Raw genomic sequence first — 15,699 nt, forward strand, 5'->3', positions numbered from 1 at the left:
CGTCATACAAACTTTTCGAGATACAAACCCAGGGTTTAAGATTTTTTTGCCTCTTCTTACAAACTATTTTCACCTTACAAACCCACTGCCACTGCTGGGATGCCCCGCCTCCGGACTTCCATTGCCAGCGAAGCGCCCGTTTTTGCACTGCTGGGATTCCCCTGAGGCTCCCGTCCATGGAAAACACAGAGGTCTGGAGGTGAGATTTCGAGGACTTCGGTGTTTTTGTGATGCTGCAGTTTCACTGCCCCACCTCCAGACTTCCGTTGCCAGCGAAGCGCTCGTTTTTGCAATGCTGGGATTCCCCTGCTGGGATTCCCCTGCAGCATCACAAAAATACAGAAGTCTGGAGGTGGGGTTTCCCATGGAGGGGAGCCTCAGGGGAATCCCAGCAGCACAAAAATGGGCGCTTCGGCTGGCAAAAGGGGTGAATTTTTGGCTTGCACGCATTAATCAATTTTCCATTGATTCCTATGGGAATCATTGTTTCGTCTTACAAACTTTTCACCTTAAGAACCTCATCCCGGAACCAATTAAGTTTGTAAGACAAGGTATCAATGTATATGTCTTCTAAGTACTTTTTAAAAAGTGTCTTCTGTGAAGTAAGGGATCTTCTATTTCCTTACAGTTACACTTCTTACTATTGCTGTTAGTTGAGAGTCTTCTGGAAAGGTCCTAATACAATTTTTGCTGACCTAACTTTTTGAACATCTGACCCAAGATCCTTAATTCCTTTTAACATAAAACCTTAACATAATTCCTTTTCAGCCCAATAGCAGTGATTTCCAAAAAACTGAATTGGGTAGAAATGCTTGTAGTTGCAATTGTAGGTTGAAAAAAGCTGGCATCTACACATCATCCTGCATCCCCCTTACGTCCCCTCATTACATTTAATTTCCCACCCACCCACCCCTTTTTTAAAAACAAAAGTAGACCATACCTGGAACACTTATGTATAACAGTTTGGTCAAAACTCTGTTCAGCAGAAGAAGAAAAAGAAGACATAGACTTTCCTACCTTGCAAGCTGATTCATTCCTCTGGTCCCATTCATTGTGCAGTCTCTTCTGTACTGATAATATAATAATAATATAATAATAATAATATAATAATAATAATAATAATAATAATAACAATAACAACAACAACAACAACAACAACAGCTACTACTACTACTACTACTACTACTACTACTACTACTACTACTACAGAGTTGGAAGGCTTCTTGGAGGTCCTCTAGTCCAACCCCCTGCTTAGGCAGGAAACCCTACACTACTTCAGACAAATGGTTATCCAACATCTTAAATAGTAGAGATTCTTGAACTGCTTGATGAATTACATCTTTTCCTAGGGTTTTCATTCATTCATTCATTCAATCAATCAATCAATCAATCAAAATTTTATGGCCATCAATCTTTGTCAAAGAATTTGGGCAACACTAAAGCAATAAAAACAGTCAAACCAGCGGTGAGTTCCTACCAGTGTGGACCAATACATGCACACTGGTAGTGGCCCACTGGTGATGTAATTTTGGTGTGACGGTTCCAGCACTGTCTATGCCAATTTGTGTATGCTGCTATCTTTTTTGTGGAATTGTCAGCAATTTTGGATGGCTTCTACTCATCCTATGCTTTGAAGAAAAGACATCCTGCCTGCCCCCGAGTTAACACCGACTTTTATTTCTTCATCCAAAGCACAGCTGAGCAGTTCCTCAGCTGTGTTTTGGGCTGAAATGTCCTTCTAAGCATGCACGGAAGTAAAGTCATACAAGAGGATGTGCACACATGCGTGATGAAATATTGCAATGCGCACCAATAGCAAAGATAACCGGAACCCACCCCTGAGTCAAACCAATAAAAATACAAGACCTGTACAATGAAATATACATAGGAGCAAGATACATGGCTATTGAGCAACATAGCCAAGAAATGGGGGCCTTGACACAGTCGGTGGCCCAGGCTCCAGTACATAGCCAGATATTTAAGGTACAGTAGTACCTCTAGATACGAGTTTAATTCGTTCCAGAACGGAGCTCATATGTCGATCAACTCGTATCTGGAACAAATGGCTTTAGACTTTGTTTTTCCCCGCGGAGATAACCAGAAGCAAGGATTCTTGCGCCACCTAGTGGAAGCTCGGCTCGTATCCCGAATTTGAGCTCGGGTGTCGAACAGAAGTTTCCCTCCCGTCCTGGCTCGTAACTTGGAATACTCGCATGTGGAGCAGCTCGTATCTAGAGGTACTACTGTATTATTAAACGTTAACATGGTTGGAACCATTCTGATCTCTGAAAAAAAAATGTTCCATACAGCAAGGGCCACTGCAGAAAAAGTTCACATTCTGGTCCTGCCAGCTGACATTCTTAGACCAGTGGTGGTTAAACTGGAGCTAATTACCCAAATTTATAATTTGGCATATCCTGGGAAAAATGGAACAATTCTTAATAAAGCCTTTTTTTCTGGGGGAGTAATGTGTCCATAACTGGTGCAGAATGCGTTGTGCAGTGTGACCATTTTGCTCAACCTGGTTGGGCAGGTACAAACTCTTTTAAAAGGTGATCCCTCAGATACCCCAGTCCTAAGCCATGTAAGGCTTTAAAGGCAATCGAATAGTACCTTGAATTGCACTTGGAAACACACCAGTAACCAGCACAGCTCACATGGCAGTAATGTTACATGTGCTAAATATCTGGGAACATTTACTATCTATACAACCACATTCTGCACCAGTTGGAGTCATTACTCCCACAGAACAAAAGGTTCTATTGTTTTACACAAACATCTCAGTAATAGTTGTGCCAATCCAGATCTTCAACTCACAAACAAGCCATTATGAATTGTTCCATTGTCCCAGGATATGCCAAATTGTCAATCTGGGTAATCACTCCTGGTTTAACCACCACTGGTCTAAGTACAAGAAAGACTTGGTAGCTTTCCTAGAGCTGTTATTAGATGGAGGCAACAAAATACAGATGTTTTTTTCTTTAAACACATCCTAGCTTTTCTTTAAACACATCACTCTGAAAGAGGAGCCCATAGGTCTTTGCACATGGCATGTGCACCATGACTTTGTCACACAGATGAAATAATTGTGTTCTTGGATCTTAGTGTTTGAAGCAAATACAGAAGCCAGATCATTTGCATGATGATGTCATGACAGATGTGTTGTCCTTTCTCCTTGTTATCCTCCTACCAATATTCTAAAATCTGTGTTTTGCTCTTGCCGTATCTTACTAGCAACTTGGGGAGACCAGCAGTTTATATTGAGGAAATAAAGGAAGAAAGAGTAAGTCTTCCCTGCCATTACTCGCTGTCTTGATCTATTTTTTCTCCCCACTTTCTGCAATATTGGCTAGTGGATTATTTTTAATAGTCAAGTGTCTTTTGTTTTTCACACAAATTTGGCTCATACCAAGTTTAAATCAAACCAAATCTTTATTAAAGTCACAGGCCAACATTGATTCACACAGATATGGTTTCCATTAAATCTGCCATACTGATAATTATTATTATTATTTATTAGATTTGTATGCCGCCCCTCTCCGAAGACTCGTGTCGGAGTGTAGATTTCCATTCCTCCCATCCATTTTCAAGCAAAATCGTATTGCGCTGGACAGGGAGTGAGCACTTGAACACAAGAGCTGGATGAAAATGGGTCACTTTATTGATTACAGTAATAGACCTGCAGAGGGAACTAAATGGGGCAGAATACCTGAACACAACATACCTGGGCAACCTATGGGCGAACTCCTTGCTTGGTAAGGGTGAAGCGTGCCACGCCTTCACCCAAATGGAACAGCCACGCCCAGCATGTGGGACGGCTCACCTCCATGACCCGGAAGTGGAAGTGACGTAGGCGAGCCCCAAGGGCTCCTCCTTCCCATCGCTCCATCTGTGGAGGAAGCATAAGTTGTGTGATGAAGGAGCCCATCCCCTTTTAAGAGATGCCCAAGGGAGAACACACAGTTGGTGCTGCACCCTTTCCGCCCCGTTTTTGCCATTAGTGACCAATAATAAAGTAAATTCTAATCAACCTATTTACAACCGATACACCCCCCCCTAGCCCTTTAAAACCTCACACCTGACCAGGATGCGGAAGGCGGAAAAACAATCTGCCATAATGCTTCCAGATTGCAAAAAATTCCTTCTCGGCCCCAAAGGGTGACCTCTGACAGACACCCTGGGTAGAGCGGAGGGTGGGTGGGCGACTGATCAGGAGGAGAGCAGGGAGCGAAGGGGAGAGGGGGGAAGTGCAGGCCCTGAAATAGGACTGCAGATCCCTCCCCTCGCTCCCAGCGTCCCCTGCGAGCCAACTATGGCTCAAGGGGCTCTCCCGCACTGGCGAATTGCCAATCAGCTGGGAGGCGGCACCCCGCCCCTCCTAGCTGGCAGGGACGTTGGGCCGGTCTCGTTCTTCCTCCCTGGCCCAGCGATGACAAATTCACTGGCCAGCCCAGCTGGGAGGCGGCGTTCTCGCCCCTCCCCGCCACTGCAACTATCGGCCCGGCGAGAACCTTAAAGTGAGAAAGGGGGCTTATCAAGCAGGCAACTTTCTTACAACTTTGCCTTCTGTCTTCATCTTTGGCTTCACCATTACTACGGTTAGTCTGGTGTATTCATTGTCTGTGGCACCTAGTTGTTCTTCTTGGTTTCAGTACTGTTGAAGCCTGAAACTGAAGATTATTTTTATTGAAGAATTTTGCATTCTTTCAAATAACATTATTTGCTTTTCTATGAGTCTAGGTAGATTCTCAGCCATCCAGGTTATGGTTGTTCCCAAAAGTGCTTTTTCAAGAAGCAACTGGACTTTCTGGTTTTTCTTTAAAGATGTTTTGCTTTTCATCCAAGTGAATTATGATCTTCCATCATCTTCAGCTCTGACACCATTCCCTACTATCTTGTCAGCTCTGAGAAGCTTCTTGGATGAAAAGTGAAACATCTTCAAAGAAAAACCAGAAAGTCCAGTTGCCTCTTGAAAAAGCACCTTTGGGATTTATATTCCATAGTTTGCAAAATATGTTTAACGTCTCTTAAAATGATATAATAAATCTTCTTGCTTTGTGGGACATGTTTACTCTGACTAGAATGATTGGGGCTATGTTCTAGTCAGTGGATTTTCCATCAGGCTGAATTTTGTTCCTAGTTTCAAAGTTTGATATTGTAAATAATCCTAAATCTAAGAAGATTTAGAATTATTTTGTAAATTCAAGGATTAATTGCAAGTTTCTGGATGTGACATCTCCATTATTACAAAACAAACTTTCATTTTTATATTTTTTAGCCCATCTTGGAGTAACAACCCAATACAATCCATGACTACAGTTTCTAGTCCTAAGAAAATACCTTCTTTCCTGCAACTATTCAAAACTTACTGAACACCAAAATACTATTGACCTCTTTTCTTACAAACAAGATGAATTTAGGATCTCTTCCCTTTCATACAGTTCAATAATGGCTTAATTAAATTATTCCTAAAATTGATCTGTCCAGTTTTATTGGAAAAGATATACTGCATTGAAACACGAAATTGAAAAGGCTATTGACTGATGAAAAAAGAGAGAGAAGGAAGGTGTAGTTTTGAAATACATAGCAATCCAATGTTCTGTTAATAGACCATGAAATGATATTTTAAAATCATGATAGTTGTCAGCTGAATTCCCTTACAATGCCTAACTTCTGCTGAATAGAGTGATACTCTATGTTCCAAAATAGTCTGCTGATCGCAACATTATTTTGGCAAATAATTCCTTCAGGAAGTGCATTTTCAGCTTGCTTACTCCATGTAGTTTCATGTATTTTTTTTAAAGTCAAACCACCAAACACTTTAACCCTTTTTCTACAAAAAAACCAAAATCCATTCTAGCCACCCAGCCCTCATCCTCATGATCCATCCTACAATAGCAAACCAGAATGTACCCAGGAAGGCGGAAAAGCAGTTTCGGTAAGAATGTGAATATTGGCTTAAAGCTTCAAGTGGGTTACAATAATGTAAAAACTGCAACAGTTTTGTTTTTTCCTTAAAATACACTAATGCATGTTTGATATCCTTCACGTGTTACTTATTTCAGTGTACTTTCACCATTGGTGCTCTACTTAGGATAACTAACTCTTCACTTTTACACAAACTACAATCTAAGTGGTGTAGCTCTTTGTAATTGGCAGGTGGATTTTTGTCAATGAACTGATTTTCTAAGTGCAGTTCAAGGTTTTCTGGTATGGCACCCATTGGGCCAATAGCCACTGCAGCAACCATGGATGTTTCTGACATATTTATAATATATATTCATATTTACTTATTAGATTTTGATCCTGCCTTTATTATTTTGATAAATAACTCAAGGCGGTGAACATATCTAATACTCCCTTTTCCTATTTTACCCACAACAACTACTGGTGGGTTGGGCTAGTATAGAGTGACTGGCCCAAAGTCACCTGACCAGCTTTCATGTTTAAGGCGGGACTAGAACTCAGTCTCCCACATTCCAGACTAGCACCTTGAAGCACATATATATACCTAATCATGGACATTAATTAGTGTTTTGTAATAGAAAGCTTTTGGAGGGGGTAATTAAGTAATAATAATTCATATAGATTAGATGGAAAACAGAATGTTTGTTTCATGAAGCTTGGCTTAAAATGGTATTTATAAAAGAAAACCTTGGCTATATTAGGTTAATAATACATTATTTTGAAACGAAACACTGCATCTTGATTATATATATTATAACCAAAAACCACCTTTAAATATTCTAGGATTGTTGTTATTGTTATATATACAACGTTGGGAAATATCATAATGTACTAGCATAGCAAATGTGTGGATTCAAGCATTATGACCTTTTGCAATTGACAGATGGAAATTTTCTCAATGCACAGTGTAATATTGCTGTGTAATATTTTGTAGTATTGCACCCAGCGTGCCAATAACAGTTGGGGCCACTGGTTATGTTATAATCTTTTGATTTTAATTTTCAGATCTTTATACTTTGCTTTTTGTGTGTGTGTGTGTATATATATATATATATATATATATATATATATATATATATATATATATATATATATTCGTAGATTTTCACGGGTATATGTATGTAGATTGTTCTGAGTTCGGGTTTTGCCCTGTGTAATATTTTGAGTGTCTATGCGATGTTTCGGTGAAATCACATTCACCATTCCATATTTACAACAGCACGAAGATTGAAACTTCAGCCTGATGATGGTGAATGTGATTTCACCGAAACGTCGCATAGACACTCAAAATATTACATAAATATTCTATAATAATAAAAATAGTAATCATAATATTTACTTTTCTATTTTAACAAATCTCCCTTTTTCTTATATTTCCATGTTTCTAACTTCTGTGTTTGTTATCTGACCATTGATAAAATAAATCTCATATCATAAAATATTCAGTTTGTTCCTTTTCCTTAATTTCAAATATTAATCTATTCATTTATGCACATTCTAATATTTTTAATCACATTATAATCTGTAGGGATCTCTTCAATTTTCCATTGTTGTGCAAATACAATTCTGGCTGCAATTATTATATGTAGGATCAAATATGTATTTCCCTTATTATAATTAGCCAGTAGAATACCCAACAGAAATGTTTCTGGTTTTAAATCAATATCAAAGATCTTTATACTTTGTGATCTTCTCCATTCTTTGTCTTCTATTACAACTATTCCCTAATATTGCCACATCAATTATTCACACTTTCTTCTTTTCAATCACAATTAGGTCTGGTATGTTATGAGCCAAGAATTCATCAGTTTATATTTGGATATCCCACAGTATAACTTAGCATTCTTTCTCCCAATGACTTAAGGGTCTTAGGCTAAGACATCTAAAAACCTGCTATATGAGCCGATGATGTGGGGTGGCAGAAATTAAATCTGGGAATTTTGCCACTGGGTTATCATCTCTTGTATAGTTGTCTTCTACTTATAAGAGCTGTGGTGGCACAGAGGCTAGAATGCATTGCTGCAGCATACTGCTGACTGCCAGCTATCTTCGATTTGGCAGATCAAATCTCATCAGGCTCAAGGTTGACTCAGCCTTCCGTCCTTCCAAGATGGGTAAAATGAGGACCCAGATTGTTAGAGGCAATATGCTGACCCTGTAAACCGCTTAGAGAGGGCTGATGAGCACTGTGAAGCCGTATATAAGTCTAGGTGCTATTGCTGTTGCTATTCTGTACTTTGCCAATGAAAATTAACATATTTTCTTACAATTCCTACACTGCTTTGTAAGCTTCAGAGTAATCAAGGGTTCAAGAATAGAAAGTTGTTTTCCAGATGCAATGTGAAGAACCTGGAATGGCCTTTTTAGTTATTCGTAATTGAGTGATCAATGTTGGGGCTTTCCTCCGTTGAAAACATTGAGGTTTCATGTCTTTTAAGAAATTAGAGAGTTTTAATTTCCCCTTCCCTCTTATAAAAACAAAAGCAAAAACATTGTTTGAACTATATGTTACAGAAGAGAACAAATGGTGCGCCGAATGGATTTTATTCAGAGATTGACTGGGAAAGATATGTAAGTAATAGTATTTTTTTAAAAAACGATGTTGACAGCAGTCTTTTAAAACATTATTTGTTCCAGTGAGACTTGGTTACTTATTTGCATGCTTATTATTGTGTCCTAGTGACTATGAATTATATTTTTAGCTGATCCTATCATGTCAGCACAAAATCAATAACAACACCTGCATGTAAAGTATTCCGCTGATACATCTATTTACCAGATACATCCCTGCAATTGGCCTGGATGGGTCCCCTCCCCCCATGAAACTAATGGGTTATGTATAGAACAGCCATCTTTGCCCTTGCTAATAATCTCCACCTACTGATGTAGGTGCTGCTGTAACTTCTACTGATTGTTTGGAGCACTGAAAAGTAAAGAAATAGCAATGGAATCTATTATCTTCCCCAGATTTGTGGTCAGTGAGACTTTTTTTAACCTTCCAGCAAAAATTAAGGCTAGAAGGAGCTGAAATATGTGACTTGGGTGGCTGTACACGTTTACCAAATACATATCACATTTTTCAGAGTATAAGAAGCACTGGAGTATAAGACACACCTTAGTTTGGGGGGAGGAAAATAGGGAAGAAATCTACCTACCAGGTATTCATCTGGCTAGTGTCCTTAGTCTCTTCAGCTTCAGCACATTATTTTATCCCCTGGTTAGGGCTGAAAAAGCTTTTTTTAGAGGGAGTAGGAATGAAAGCAAGCCTGCAAAGACTTATGGCTGGAAAAAAACCCTTCTTCGGAGGGAGTAGGAAGTTGGGAAGATTGTTAGCACCTAGTTAGGCCTAGGGTAAAAAGCTTCAAAAAGGCTACATTCGAAGACACACCCAATTTTTCAGCCTATTTTAGGAAGGAAAATGGTGCGTCTTCTACTCCGATAAATACAGTAAATAAATCTAGCTTCACTCGAGCAGAAATTTAGAACTTTTCTATATAACCAACTTTCTGTCTCCCAAATCTACTCAGTTCAGTTTAAAAGGTATCCAGGGTTGATTTGACCTGTGTTCACTGTTCTATTTGGACCCCAAACCAATACAAGTGCAGTCATGTTTATTATATCGCTGTGAGGGAACACTTCAATGTTTCTTTACCTCTGGTCAGGGCTTGCTGGTTATCCTTCCAAGTTGGAAATAACCAGAGACCTTGTTCATTCTCTCAGTTTATCAGAGGCATACCTATAAAAGAATATTGCTTTCTCTCCACAGAAACAGAAAAAAAATGGTTAGTCTTCCCCACCTAGCATTTAATATGTATATGAACACTTGGACCATTTGATTTGGAAACGAAAACAAATATTGCAAATCATTTGAAGGAAGGGTGTTCTGCCGGCGTGTCTCAACTGCCCGTAATTACAGGGTAATTAGTCCAGAAAGACACACACCACACGATAGAAGGAAAACCCAAAAGTCTTTATCAACAGAAAAACAGAAACAGCTCCCTTTTTAAATGGCAAAGGGATTTTCTGGTACACACAAGGCACAGGTAAAATGCAATCCAAATTCTCACCCAATAACTGGAAAATTGAGTCCAATTCTAAAGCCCAGAAAGTCCACACACATTCTTGAACAGCAAAAACCATGATCTTGACAAAACTACCGTATGAATCAGATAAACTGCCATGAGGCTAAAACAGCAGGCTGCTCTTTTATCTGTAGCACTAATTACAGCAGCCCCACCCAACCACAGGTGGCCTCATTTATCTCCTGTAATAATCCTTCAGTTGTTGTCTCCTATGCATCACTCTACGCATGCGTGGATGTGTCATAAATTCTTGTTCAGAATCCAGGGATGATAAGGATGATTGATCTCCTGGGCTGTCTGCCAAACTCCCCTCTTCCAAGTCACCCCCACCTTCTTCTTCCGAGGAAACTTCACTACCTGAGTCTGTCGGCAATAAAACAGGCCTATGACATGTTGATGTGTCCCCTGCATCCATCTCCACTTTCCTTGGGGCAGGAGCTGAGCCAGAGCCAACCACAACAAAAGGGAAGCTCGGTTTCAGACATAATGCTAATATGAAAACCATCCTCACATGAGAAATGTGAATTTCACCTAACAATGTAATAATGTAGTGTGAGTGTACATGGGGACTTTTAAAATGTTTTAGTAAATTTTCATATTTTATAGTTATTAGATTTCGTATATATTGTTATATTTAATGTTGTACGCCGCCCTGAGTCGCCTCAAGAAGGGCGGCATAGAAATCTAATAAATAAACAAACAAACAAACAAACAAACAAAATAAATAAATAAATAATGTTTTGACTTGAAAAAGAAGTTGCACACTCATAATTTTCACTTTAGTATTTGCAGAGCTGAATTAATCAAGATAGAGTATCTCCTTTTGTTTAATCTTTCATCATGCAATTTCAGGGGTGAGATTCACCTGTTTCTGACCATTTTGGGCGAACCTGATGCTAATTTTACATTTGGTTCAGTGAACTGGAAGTTGCAAGGACTGGCAAATGCCAATATAAAATATATTTATATTACAATACTAGCAGGCTCCTATGCCCAGTACCAGGGAAAAGAGCCAAATCTTTAAAGAGCAGCAGATTTGGGACCAGCTAAATTTTGGTGAGGGATGGGAGAATATTCTATAGCACACAGTAGATGGGATTTCAAAAATGTAAATTCTCTCATTTTTTGTAGAATAGGCAGAAATTGTAGAGATAGTCCTTCAAATCACCAATGTCTATGCTGTGCAAAGCTTTAGAGATAACTACTGCACCTTGAATTGTATCTGAAAACCCACTGATATCCATTGCACCTAATACAACAGCAGTATTACATAGACTTATTGCTTGCTCCCACTTTTGGGGGGAGCTGTAGCTTTAAGAACAGTCCCATATGTATAATTAATTGCAACAGTCCAAATAAGGTATGAACGATTGTGCCTACACTTTATATGTCGGATTACTTTTTAATGATACATGGCCGAATCTTTTTCTGTTAATGATTATTTCCGTTGTAGTAATTTCTTTGAATTAGGAGGCCCTATAAATTTTCAAAATGAATAAGTAAAAGCCTAATTAATGAAGTTTTGAGGAAAAGGGGGAAAGAAAACAATGTTTACCTTTTGACTCCTTCACTATATTTGCTATACCAGAATTCACCTGAACTTGATGAAGAAGGATACAGCACCAGACCAGAAGAACTAGGCTATATCCTTTATTTTTAATTTTCAACTTCCTTGCTTAGACAGGTGGCTCACAGATGTTCTAGTGGCACCTGTCAGAATTCCCAGTTCCTTCTCAAACTCAGTAGTGTAATCTTCCCAATGTCTAATTCTTCTGATATTGGCGGGGGGGGGGAGAATCCAACAGAGAGAAAAGGAATAGAATTCCAGTATTATCAAAATTTTAATCTTAAGATCCCAGTAAATATATATTGTGCCACTGGGGAGAGATTGCCTGATTCCAAATGCCATCTGCTCCTATAATGGAGAACTTTCTACAATGGAGTTTTTTCAAGAGGCAACTGGACTTTCTGGTTTTTCTTTGAAGATGTTTATTTTCTCATTCAAGAAGCTTCTTTATCGGACCAGATTACTTACGGGACTGCCTTCTGCCTCACAAATCCCTGCGGCCGGTTAGGACCCACAGAGTTGGCCTTCTGCAGGTCCTATCAACCAGACAATGTCATTTGGCGGGGCCTAGGGGAAGAGCCTTCTCTGTGGGGGGGGGGATCCTCTGGAAGCAGCTCCCCCCAGAGATTCATACTGTCCCCACCCTCCTCGCCTTCCGCAAGGGTCTTAAGACTCATCTATGTCGCCAGGCTTGGAGCAATTAGACCTTGCCCCTCTGACCAATAAATGTGATGTATGGTGTGATTGGACTGTCAGACTGAGTGTTATATAGGGTTTTTAGTTGTACTTTTTTAATATACAGTATTAGATTTATTCTATATGCTTTGTTTTATACTTATTCTGTGGTTGCATTTCTCTTTAACTGTGATCTACCTACCAAAGGAAAGCACTTTTATTCTTCAAGTGAATCTGAAGAGGAAGAGGAGGCCCACAAGAAATTCAACATTAAGATTAAACCTTTGCAATCTAAAGACACTCTTAAGAGTGCAGCAACTGTTGATGAACTGAAAGCTTCTATAGGCAATATTGCACTTTCACCTTCACCAGTGGTAAGCAACATATTTTTAATTTTCTACTTCCTAAAGACTTCCCAAATTATATTTTGCTTATTTTCCAGGTGTGCCATACAATCAGTTTATATTTATTTATTTACTTAGTCCAATACATAATACACATTGAAGAGAATAGATATTTAGTAATATAACTAAAGAAACGAATGGAAAAAAAGATATAAAAGTATAGGTGAACAAATTTGAAAGGAAGAAAAGATAAATGAGATATGGAGAGACAATTGGACAGGGGACGGAAGGCACACTGGTGCACTTATGCACGCCTCTTACTGACCTCTAAGGAACCTGGAGAGGTCAATCATGGATAGTCTAAGGGGAAAATGTTGGGGGTTAGGGGTTGACACTATTGAGTCAGGTAATGAGTCATATTTTTTACAGTCAAGTTTGGAGTGGTTAATATTAAGTTTGAATCTGTTGCGTGCTCTTGTGTTGTTGCGGTTGAGGCTGAAGTAGTCATTGACAGGTTATTCATCTCCCCCAAATTTGTCAAGTATTTCAAATCATAAGGGCTTCCTACACACCATTTTAGGTTCAAGACTTATCATGACTTCCATAGCTACTTCGTGCTTTTGACAGATCTTTTAAAGAGAGAACATTTATCTCAATTTTCTCTGCGTGCTGCTATTATGGTTTTAGAAATGAATATGTGGCATGGATAGGATCTATATTTTCAAAGGCATTTTGAAAAGCATTTGAAAGAGAAATAAGAGGCCATTTATTCAAAATAGTCATGAAATGGCCACAATTCAGAGATTGTTTTTTTTTTCAAAAAATTAAACTGAGCTGTTTGCTCTCCCATTTTTATGTCAGTTATTGGAAATTGAGTTTCCAATTTCCAAAAGGGATCCAGTATAAAAAGATGAAGAATGTCATTAGAAATTTGCAGAAGTCAGAGATAAGAGATATAAGTCTTTTGGGGATGCAGAAATGATGGATGCATTACTGAATAATGTACCTTTTACTCTCAATAGTGCAAATTTTCAAGACCTGATATTTTCAGTCAGAGTAATTCTGGCCAAATTGTTGGCAATGTCTAAAATGACATGATGCTATCTATGATAGCGCTATCTCAGTATGTCCTTCCTTTCATCTATCTGTTCAGAGATGGCTGCATTCTATGGCTTTTATTGAGACTTTTGTATCCCTATTCTTTAAAATTAAGCCTTCAATTTTTCTCTCTTGCCTTGAGATTAATACTGTTAGTGTCTTTACCAAAATATTGTTATGAATACAAGTTTTCTGTATAACTATTTGATCACTATGGCTTAATAACACGTTCTATGCTTGTGTCCAGTTACCTATTCATCCCTTTAGCATATTATACTGAATTTTAACTTATTATTTATTCAAATTCCCTCTATTTTAGCCAATTTTATTGTATTTTAACCAGTCACAGTTTTATGACGACCAATGTGGTCCTTTTCCTCGCTTTGATATGGTCGATTGACTAATCAAATAAAGTTGATATTGATTGAAAAAATAAAAAACTAAGGAGAAATATCCTAAATAAATATCCTATTGAAATATTCTATCCTTATGGGGGATCAGGGTGGTTTTTTTAAAAAATTCCAAAGGAATTCATCTCAAACTGAATGAACTTTGTAGCATTTATTTATTTCTACCCCACCCCATCTCTGTAGAAGACAGTATAAATATGAATGATTTGGTATTATTATTAAGCATGACAAATGGGCACTGTCCCTTTTAACATTGGGGTAACATCTATGCCTTCATCATTTACCGTTGCATGGTGTTCCAACTTTTATGCATTGCATGTGTATTGCAATTTGGTGGCCTTTATTTCAGTAAATAAGCCTTGCAACAAATTCACAAGGCTAGTGCAGCTGGGTTTGAAAGCAACAGTGTGTTACATTGTAGTATATGGAAATCAAGTTCAAGAGGTGATTTGTAACACTGATTTCCTGGACTGTGGAAGACATGGAAGCTGTTAATCAGAATGATGACTTTGTTGCACTGGAGATAATGCAGCTTCCTAATCAAGTGATGCCATACAGTTTAAGGAAGCTCCTGGAGCTGTAATGCTTTTCATGAATGCAGGGTGCTGAAAAGAATAACTTAAATGGCTTTATACTACAAAACCTTAGAATGTGTTGTTTCTTTAAATTGAGTAAGGCTATACTTTATATTAGTGAGATGTATTTGCATACAACTGTTTGCATAATAACGTAAAATCTCTGGAGCAAATATTGTGCTCTCTTGACTTGAAAAGTAATATTCTTCTATTAGCAGCATTTAAATTCAATTTCATGTGCAACTGTATATTTATTTTGGAATTTGCTTTTGGCAGAAAGAGGGTTTTTCAAAAATTTCTGTGAGTTGTTGGCCATCATGCTACCTTGATCAGAAAGTTAGATATGCTGGATTGAAATCCTTATATTTTTTTAGTGTTTCTAGTCAGAATATAATCAGCTTTTTCAAGAACTTGTTTTGTTTCTTAGAGCAGTTTTCTCTTCGTAGCTGTAATAGTATAGATGGTTGCAGAAAATTTCAGGAGAAATGATACCCTTTTTAAAATATTTCAAAAGAAGTTTGTTCAGGTAGTATTACAAAATTTAATATATTTCGGGGGGGAACACTTTTTGCTGATTTCTCCTTTCCCTGCAGCTTCTTCTAAAACTGCTCTAAGGATTGAAAAGCTACCTAAAACAGCATAAGAACAACACAGTGGGGAAATAAGAAATGTCTCAAAATTGTTAACCCACCTTTTGTTCAACCTTTCTAATGCCACGAACCCTTAATACATTTCCTTATGTTGTATTGACCCCCAGCCATAAGTCTAGCACCAATTCTTCCAACAGAGCTTTAAGCTGATTGGCAGGAAGGTCACAGAGGTAATTTCACTGTAAATGCCTGATTGGTCAGTTTGTAAAAATATGTTCCAACGTGCCACAATAGAAGCTTTAGTTCCTAACACCATGGGAAATTTGTCTTTTCCCATGGTCTTAGGTGACCCCTGTGAAATGGTCATTCGACCCCCAAAGGGGTCCCAACC

The 15,699-nt window shown here is 38.4% G+C and overlaps 1 protein-coding gene across 20 annotated transcripts in view; it reads left to right on the plus strand.

Annotated features, from left to right (window-relative positions):
* SGIP1 (SH3GL interacting endocytic adaptor 1) overlaps positions 1-15,699 on the plus strand; it is a 161,951-nt gene that overhangs the window by 61,713 nt on the left and 84,539 nt on the right. For 13 of the 20 annotated variants that reach the window (XM_070746094.1, XM_070746109.1, XM_070746098.1 and 10 more), the window contains 4 exons: positions 5,861-5,938; positions 8,482-8,538; positions 11,638-11,692; positions 12,490-12,665. In XM_070746094.1, the coding sequence (XP_070602195.1) occupies positions 5,861-5,938; positions 8,482-8,538; positions 11,638-11,692; positions 12,490-12,665 (366 nt within the window). The remainder of the gene's footprint in view (positions 1-5,860; positions 5,939-8,481; positions 8,539-11,637; positions 11,693-12,489; positions 12,666-15,699) is intronic. The other 7 variants (XM_070746112.1, XM_070746103.1, XM_070746108.1 and 4 more) reach the window with 1 other exon arrangement.

The sequence above is a fragment of the Erythrolamprus reginae genome, chromosome 3 (genome assembly GCF_031021105.1).
Source record: "Erythrolamprus reginae isolate rEryReg1 chromosome 3, rEryReg1.hap1, whole genome shotgun sequence".
Taxonomy (NCBI): Eukaryota; Metazoa; Chordata; class Lepidosauria; order Squamata; family Dipsadidae; genus Erythrolamprus; species Erythrolamprus reginae.